This window comes from Phaethon lepturus, unplaced genomic scaffold, assembly GCF_000687285.1.
Source record: "Phaethon lepturus isolate BGI_N335 unplaced genomic scaffold, ASM68728v1 scaffold14718, whole genome shotgun sequence".
Lineage (NCBI taxonomy): Eukaryota > Metazoa > Chordata > Aves > Phaethontiformes > Phaethontidae > Phaethon > Phaethon lepturus.
The window spans coordinates 5,558-15,000 of record NW_010555630.1 but is presented as its reverse complement, the minus strand read 5'-3'; the positions used below and the strand labels follow the sequence as shown (position 1 = coordinate 15,000).

The 9,443-nt window shown below is 37.7% G+C and overlaps 1 protein-coding gene across 1 annotated transcript in view; it reads right to left on the bottom strand.

The window, feature by feature from the left end:
* The window catches only part of LOC104624783 (acyl-CoA dehydrogenase family member 11-like), a 16,638-nt gene that overhangs the window by 1,804 nt on the left and 5,391 nt on the right, over positions 1-9,443 (bottom strand). Inside the window, exons 6-13 of the mRNA XM_010292234.1 lie at positions 8,627-8,774; positions 7,922-8,043; positions 6,793-6,899; positions 6,524-6,647; positions 4,724-4,801; positions 4,229-4,367; positions 4,012-4,119; positions 2,723-2,821 (exon numbers count right to left, since the gene is read on the bottom strand). Coding sequence (XP_010290536.1) covers positions 2,723-2,821; positions 4,012-4,119; positions 4,229-4,367; positions 4,724-4,801; positions 6,524-6,647; positions 6,793-6,899; positions 7,922-8,043; positions 8,627-8,774 — 925 coding nt within the window. The remainder of the gene's footprint in view (positions 1-2,722; positions 2,822-4,011; positions 4,120-4,228; positions 4,368-4,723; positions 4,802-6,523; positions 6,648-6,792; positions 6,900-7,921; positions 8,044-8,626; positions 8,775-9,443) is intronic.

Genomic DNA, 9,443 nt, shown 5'->3' with positions numbered 1-9,443 from the left:
GCACCCTCAGCAAGTTTGCAGATGACACCAAACTGAGTGGTGCAGTTGACACGCCTGAGAGACAGGATGCCATCCAGAGCGACCTGAACAAGCTCAAGGAATGGGCCTGTGTGAAATTCATGAGGTTCAACAAGGTCAAGTGCAGGGTCCTGCACCTGGGTCAGGGCAACCCCTGGTATCAATACAGGCTGGGGGATGAAGGGATTGAGAACAGCTCTGCCAAGAGGGACTTGAGGGTACCGGAGGATGAAAAGCTGAACATGAGCCAGGAATGTGTGCTTGCAGCCCAGAAGGCCAACTGTATCCTGGGCTGCATCAAAAGAAGTGTGGCCAGTAGGCTGAGGGAGGTTTCTGCCCCTCTACTCTGCTATGGTGAGACCCAACCTGGAGTACTGTGTCCAGCTCAGGAGCCCTCACCACAAGAAAGACACAAACCTGTTGGAGAGGGTCCAGAGGAGGGTCACAAAAATGATCAGAGGGAACATCTCTCCTATGAGGACAGGCTGACAAGAGTTGGGGTTGTTCAGCCCAGAGAAGAGAAGGCCTTATTGCAGCCTTTCAGTACTTTAACGAGGCTTGTAAGAAAGATGGGGACAGAGTTTTTAGCAGGGCCTGTAGCAATAGGACAAGGGGAAATGGTTGTAAACTAAAAGAAGGTAGATTTAGACTAGATCTAAGGAAGAAGTTTCTCACAGTGAGGGTGATGAAACACTGGCACAGGTTGCCCAGAGAGGTGGTAGATGCCCCATCCCTGGAAACATTCAAGGTCAGGTTGGACTGGGCTCTGAGCAACCTGATCTGGTTGAAGCTGTCCCTGCTCGCTGCAGGGGGGTTGGACAAGATGACCTTTAAAGGTCCCTTCCAACACAAAGATTCTATGATTCTACGGAGCTCAAGGTTGGTGGGTTTTACAGTTTTTCCATGGAGAGGTACCAAAGCTGTCCCCTGCCACAGTGCTAGAGAGGATTACAGGAAAACAGCCATTTTCCATGACTGGAACTATTTAAAATATATTGACATATTACCTTTCCAAATGAAAAAAATGGTATTACAGCATAGTTTCCCTGCCTTCAAACATCCCATGGGCTCTGACAAAATGCCTGATCTACAGTTTATGAAAGCCAACAAGAATCTCTCATTTTTAGACACTGTTCCTAGTTACACAATTATGGACTGGAAGAAAAAAGCTCTAAAATGACAGACAAGGAACAACAGTAGCATAAACAAGACTTAAGCCTCTTCTCTGTTTGGATGACAAAAGCTTACTGAATTTCCAGTATTTTGAGAAATACTAGGGCGTGAACAGATAAGTCAGAAATGCTTAACAGATGGTCTACACATACACCATAAATTTGACATGTTTAAGCCATACTGGATTTAACTGTAGATGTGCAAAGCAGTCATGCAGAGTACGGTAAGAAACTGCAGTTCTTCCACAAAGCAACTGACTCCTTGCATGTATGTGATTTATGATTTGTCTTCACAAATACAGAGTGGTTACACCCAGACCAGGCTGTCAGGCTTCTGGAATTCCCAAACATCCAGGGTCCTAATGTTCCCCTCAGAGCAAAATGAAAAAATAAACAAACAAATAAATAAATCACAAAACCCAAAACCCACCCAAAAAAACAGGCAGAAAAGAAGACTCTGACTAAGACAGAGATGCATGTATGTGTTTCTCAAACTTCTTCAAATTGCAGCGCTTTTTGTGCATCTGTCTTTATGTAAATTTGTCTTAATTATTTTTATTATAAATAAGACAAACCAAATCATGCTTACCCTCTTGTTCCCTCTCCTTTTTTATAATTCACAGGACTAATTTTACAAATAATATTTTGTGTGTGCGACCTCCTACAAACTTTCCCATTACTTCCTTAGGAACTGCAATGCACAGTTGGGAGACACTGACCTAGAGCAAAGGTAGAAGCTAGCAGTTAAGTGACACTCATGTCAAAAGGCAAGATACCATACCTCCTTTTGCCACCAGTTCTGCAGTACTACAAAAGACAGAGAGCCCTATCTTCTGGTGAGTCTAGGTATTGCACAGGCATGTATCAGTAGGTAACTGCCACACTCAGAAGGTACATAAATGAAACATTGAAGTTTCACTCCAGTTAGCAACTCAATTTATTTAGTTGGCCTCCAAACTCCCAGGGAATGATGCTTTTCAAGTTGCTGTCATGTATGTTTTGGTAAAAAAGTAACAGTACTACAGTATCAGGGACATTTACTACTTACAGTACAATCCATTGATTTTTATGGGTAATATAAGAAAGTGACCTGTAACAGTCAGTCCAACAGCATCACAGGCTAGTTTAACAGGCAGGCAAATTTTACTGTAACCACACAGTATACTCAAACCTCACACAAAAGCTGCCAAGGACAACTTCATAAAAACAAAGTTTAAAGGCTACGAACATAGCCATGTAAGTTACCTGATGGAAAAGAGGTGTATTTTAAGGAACAATAGTAGCATTCATTCTGTGAACTAAATTCAGAGGTTCTAAAAAGGACCCAAAACCTGAAACTGGATTCAAGACTTGGACTTCACTTCATTAAAAAAAAAAGCTTGATTCTGCTCTCTGTTGTTCTACATTCTATTGTCTTCACTCAAGAAGAGACAATTTTCCATCTCAGAAATGAAGCACAAATATTTCTGTTTTATCAATTCTTGGAAAGAATTTTAGACTTAGCCATTCTTATTTAGAGTTTCCATACTTACCACTGCTCCACCACTTCTTGCCATTAATCACATAACTGTTTCCAGCTCGTTCAATGCTGCATTGCATATTGGTGGCATCACTTGAAGCCACATCAGGTTCTGTATTAAAAAAAAAAAAAGTAAAAACAACACAACAAACTACTGGATTAAATGTACAGGCAGTACTACCACCACAAATATAGGGATCTAGATATATTCTAAAGATAGTAACACCATTTTGCTCCCAGTAGAAAAGCTGTTTTCAGAACCTCGCTCTGCTGATCGTCAAAGGCTTTCTATTTTCTAACAACCTGTTATTCATAGCCAGTTTAAACTTACTCATTCTTGGACTCAGACTACCCTTTACAATAAGCAGCCTTATTCCTTCCCTGATGTTCTTAAATCCTTCCCCCTTCCAAAGTACTTCTAGATAACAGTCATATCTCTCTGCGGCCTTTTTTTTCCTAGGCTCTTCTCAAGTGAAAACAAAGACATTTAATCTGTTTTTGTGATGTTTTACGAAATAGGTTACACAAAACAGCTGCTGGCAAAATGTCATCAGTGATCATTTGGAACCGGAAAGATTCTTCTCTCTCCTTTCACCCTTAATTTCTTTCACAGGCCACCTTCTTTAAAGTGAAAGCATCTCTTTCCTCTTGGGGAACACAGTGAAACAGAATTTTCAAAATAAGGGTTCAGCTCTGCAAGGCTGAGCTCTCTCAATTCCTGCCACAGGAAGATCAAGATTTTGCCATCACATGTTCAGAAGCTACCTTTCTGTATCAACAGCCAGGCCTTCCAGAGATGCTGAATGCTACAAGCTTTCAAGAGCAAGAATGAAGATAATGCTGAGCTACAGACATAAAGTGAGTGCATCAGATGTTTTGCAAGTTATCTTCAGGTTATGTCTTAAAATTCTACCTACGACATACTGCAAAACTACACAACTTTAACCACAATAATCGTACTTAATTGTATGTTTCTAGAGAACCCCAAAACACATTATAAAAAAGGGTAAGTTCTATTGTAAACCTGTTTGGTACAACAAAGTGTATCTTACTAGTACTAAAAGTAAGCTGAAAATGTAATTATTGTAACCATGAAAAATGGTAACTATCGGGGAAGGGCAGCAAGGGTGCTCCACTTTGCATTCACACCTTGTAGATGATTTCATATTCAAACAGTTGCACAGGTACAGCAGAAATTTCTGTATTAATTCGTTAACACACTACAACTTGTAGTTTTGTACTTTTTGCATATGCCATGTGAAATTTCTGCCAATTGCCTCTTTCTTCTGGAGAAAAATTTACCTGTCATGCAGAAGCAAGAACTAATCTTCCCTTCTAGGAGAGGCTCCAACCACTGTTTCTTTTGCTCTTCAGTCCCATACATGTGCAGGACCTCCATGTTTCCAGTGTCTGTAGGAAATCAGCAATGTTTAATTCTTGAGAAACACTGATCATAAGGCATAAGATGTCCAATTTTTCAGTGCTCTTAGTGCTGTAGTTACAGGACGGAGTTGCTAACCTGGTGCATGACAATTGAAAACCTCAGGAGCAAAGAAGCATTTCCCCGTCTCCTCAGCTATTAGTGCATAGTCAAGCTGGCTGAGACCACTGACATCTGGGAGGAAAAGGTTCCACAGACCTTCTGCTTTGGCCATTTCCTGTTGAAAGGATCAGAGAAAAACATTAGCAATAAATCTTAAAAAAAAAAAAAAAAAAATCTGGCTCGCTACCCATTTTCTTCCTTCCTGCCTCACATTCTGCCTTTTTCCAATAGGTACAGTCTTTGACTTAAAGTTCAGACATGCCCCTCACAGAACTCACTTTTGCTTTTTTCCCCTCATTTGTATCTCTCACCTCCTTTTGCACACTTCCTTCTTCCTTTCCTTTTCCTTACGCTGTTTCTTTCCATGCAGAGTAACTTCTCCAGCAACATACACCAAACTTCTTACACACTCCCTGTCAGTGCCTGTTTCTTTTACTGCTAGAGTGCTCAAGAATATTTATTATCCCATACCTTCAATCTCTCAAGCAGTGGAGGTTTCTTCCATTTTTCCTCAGTATTTCCATGTCCAGCATAGTATTTTATTATTTCCTTAGATAAACAATTAAAAACATGCTGTTTAAATTAAGAACACATGAAACATACACAAGTCATAATATGGTGTCTTTTCCAGCCCTAGTCCCCAAGAAAGCAATAAAAAAAATATTCAACACAGGGTTTTATTATATACTTGATTATACATTATAAAATTAAAAAATATAATTAAAAAATCAAACTGCAATCTATTAATTTTGCAAGACTTTAAATGCATCATGGAGATGGCCCCAGTCAGTACCTTATTTCATACAGGGAAATGATTTGGGGTGGTTTAAAATATGTGCTGATGAAGATGGTAGAAGGTCAGTGTTTTCTGATGAAACAAGTAACTGTTACCAACAGTAAGTATGAACAAGAGCCATGAATCCAACAGTAAAACAACAAATAAAAGCCTGATGTACTGACACTTAAGATTCAGGTTTCCCATCACAACATTCAGATATAAGACAGTTAATCTTTTTATAACTGAGAAAAAACCCACAAAGAATACATTTTCTTTTCCTGTTAAAGCAATTCCTTAACAGTTTACGTAAACAGTCATTCTGAGCACCAGTGATTAGTACTAAGTAAAACTGTGTATTCAGTAATCCTAGTATTTTCACAAGGATGTTTTAGTGAGGCACAGCGCTTCATAAAAGCTGGCCCAGAACTAGTTTTAAAATGAATAAAAGTTGTGCCCACTTCTGAAAATCGCACAATAAGACAAATTCAGAAGTAGAATTTAGAAGTCCTGATAACAATCCCTGTTATCAGAAATAACTTACAAGCACAACATGACTCATCTGCAAAACTTGCATGGCTATTTGTGGTTCGTTTGTTTTTAAAGCAAGTACATTAATTATTGCAAGGCTTCCTTTGACAATCCAGAACTAGATACAGACTTAAGAAACTTTGCAAAGCAAGAGTTTCTGCTTTCAACCCCTCCTTGTGACAGGCAGATGCATTCATAAATCTTTTTGATTAATACGTTCTCTGCACTTCTGCCTGACTGCAAAAAACAAGGGAAAAAAAAAATCAAAAAGCCAAAAAACCCAACTCTGCACCAAAAGTCACCTATGTTTCCATGAGGCTAAAAGTTGAATGAACTTTTTAAGTGCAAGACTTCTAATGTCCCTAGGCTAAGAAGCAAAATGCTTCATCTCATTTTGGTTTCCACTAATTAGAGACTTCTGTGGATATTTCATTATCTGAGTTCAAACCTTCACTGGTATTAGATATATTCAGGAATGAGGTTACATTGATACATTACAGAATCCCATTTTTTGTCATAAAAGTCACACCTTAAAAAATAAGGCAAGAAACAGAAACATTCAACTTTGATACAGTTAAAACCATCAGTTTCCATTTCTTAATTAAGTGTCTTTCTGTTGAGTACATAACAGTTCTAGGTTTTTGTTAGTGTTAAAAGTATTTTGGCAAATAACTCTAAAAAGTAACTCCTTTTAAGAAGAGTAGTTCTTAAACTTTAAGAAGTTTTAAAAGTAACTCTTAGCTTTCATTAACAAGGCATAAACTTTTTAATTATGAAAAAAATTAATGCAAACTCTAATAATTTGTTAATATTTTGCAATGCCACAAACAACACTGCATGAAAATAAGGCTGTTTTGAAAAAAAAAAATAAATAGGAGGACATGACTTCTATACCTAGTTTTACATTTTTATAAACTCTAGTCATAAAATGTTCATTTATAAAAAGGTTTACTAAAAGCTTTTACTTTCTCAGCTGGATATATGTGCTGCTTCATGAACTGCTTGACCTTCAGCAGAATTTCTTGGCCTTTCCTACTTTGATGGAACAGCTCTCCAGAAAGGCTGTGATGTGTGCTGCTGAAAGATGACCTAGAGAAGAACATTCAACGCAATAACAAGTAAGACCAGATTTTCCCTCATAATAATATAAGCTGCCTTATACAGGCATTTAAATAAGTGAAGACATTGTAAAAGCTTTGCCTTGCCTTTGACCAGTACTTTAGACCACTCTTACCTTTTTGAGAGCTCTAACCCTCTCTCTGCCAGAGGCTTCACAATCTTAGCAAATTCATGACTATTCTCCGCAGCAGCATTTCCAATGAGATATCTAGCATATATACCCTAAAGCCAAAAGGAAGGCATGTATGGTATAATTAGGCACTTAAAATTTTGTCTTTAATAGATTGGTGATTTCTTCGATAGTGAAAGTAACACTTAAATGCACATAATCTAAAAAATTAGCACCCAGACAAATTTTACTGGGATATGTTAATATTGGTTTTGGTCTATTTCTGATATAATGGAGATGTTTGGTGCACAGGAGAAAAAAAACACATACCCCAGCTAAACTAAACTATAAGAGAGAGAGGGGAGAGAGGTGGGAGAGAAGGAGAAAAGTCTGCACATCATACTGCAAGCAAGCCCAGCCTATCCCTTAAGCCAACTGACAACAGTATACACATATGATTATTATCCACAACTAAATTAACTACCCGCACTCTTACTCCAAATTAATACTAGGTAGCTTATCCCACATTTGATATGCTGACCTCATGCTGCAACTCATTAAAATATACTTACGCTCTACAATAGCTGAATATCTAACTAAACAGTTACTTCTGTTAACAATGAATCAAGAAAACTTATGTTCTCCTATAATCACATCTCAAAATTGGCCTCCTATGATCCTCATAAGCTGAGTTCACCACACACCATTTTTCATCTGTGGGTGGCACCAACAAGATCTTACTTATCTATCCTGCTCTCTACTTTCATGAGAGCTGCAGAAACATAGAAAGGTCTTTGTTTCTCTGCAATACAGAATTTAAATTAGCCACAGAGTGCAAAAAGGTAATGACAAAACTTCCTGCATACAGAAACATCAATATGAAAAATCCAAATATCCACATTTTCTTCGTTTTTAGCCTATTTTCCTAAGTTAGCTATATCTAATGCAATGTATTTTATGTAGCAAGAATTCTATCTTGGATAGATAAGCATCTAAGATACCACTTCTAAAGGAACAAACAGAAATACAATGGTTCCAGTTATTTTTTAACTATTATTCCTATTTTGAACAAGTATTACCAACTACAAATACCCATAATAAAAACGTGACATTTCAGCAAATGTGTGTGTATTACCTGGGATATTGCTGCCATTTTAAAACATGACAAAGAAAGAAAAAAATTAAAGTTGGATGAAGTAGTGCTAATACCCCGACAGCGGCAGTAAATGGAAACCAGTTCTTCAAATGAAGGAGTTTCTACAAAAAACCAGACTATTTTAGAATACTCAACCTTTTCTATAATTTTTCCACCCTTTTCTTCAAGCATTTGAACAGCTTTTCAGCTTTATAAGATATTCCATTTACAGACTAAACCACACTATTTACCATTTCTCATGACCTAAGCGGGATATGGGGAGCCAAAAGGAAATAGGAGTTGTCAGAATTGCAGATAAGCATAACACTTCCTACTGCCCCTTGCCTCCATTCCAGTAAGGAGATTAATTTCACTACAGTGTGGAGGAGGGGGACAGAGGTGTTGCCTTTTTTTTTTTTTAATAAATGATAAATTTACATGTAAATTTTTGTTTCTTTCTATTATATCTAAGAAAGCCTCAAAATAAACTTTTACAGAAGTAGCACACTGTGCCTAAGCCACAGCCTGTTCAAACCCTAAACCTCACTATCAGCATGTTTCCTACAATGAAGAAAACTATGGAAAAGTTCAAGTGCAAAATGATTTGCTTATTAATTTAACTTTTTATTATTGTTTATAAAGGTAACATACCAAACAGAAATCAATCCTAGAAGTCATTTCAACAAGAAGATTACAGTTTCATACCTACAGTGCCTTTGAAACCCAAGGGAGTTCCTTGACCTATGTCCTTAATAGATGTAGGCCGAAAGTAGAATAGAGTGGCATATGCTAAATCTGCTAAAGGATGACCAGCAGTTGAAAGTTCCCAGTCCAGCACTGCCAAAACACGAGCCTTAAATAAAAATAAATAACCCAAGTGAATGACAGAAGATAAATTCTCTCCATCCACAAATGCATAACTGACTGAATATCCAAAGCTTTATCGGGCTACTATGTGTTTAAAACCAAAAACATGCACTGTAACTGTTTACAGCAAAAGCAGTTCCTTTTAGCACCAGGTAAGGATCTGCAGAAAATTAACATTTACATAGTGGCAGAAAACCAAGCATTTTCCAGCGAAAGTCTGTTTTAAATTCTACATTTTTGAGTAACGTTCTTTCTATCAGAAACTTCAAATCTCTTCTCGTCAAAATATGATTGAAATAAAATATCCTGAAGAACAGTAGTATTGACAGTTGTTTTTTTTGTTTCCAGCCCTGTTGCACAGATGCTCATGGACAGACCATGCATTAAAAAAATTAATTTATCACAATACTATGCACAGATTAACACTTACATGAGGAATTTAATTTCTTAAACAGCACAGTCAATCACTGCCCACATAGTGACATGAGCCTCTGCTGCAAGCATCCTTGCAATGGTGTCTTCAGCTGGGTGGGCTGACTCCCCAAACTGTTGTTCTGATGAATTCCTATAATCCAGCTGGCCTGTCATCCTGAATGACCCCTCTAGCTGACTCATGATCCATGGCTACTTGAACTACGTGCAAAAGACTTTCCTA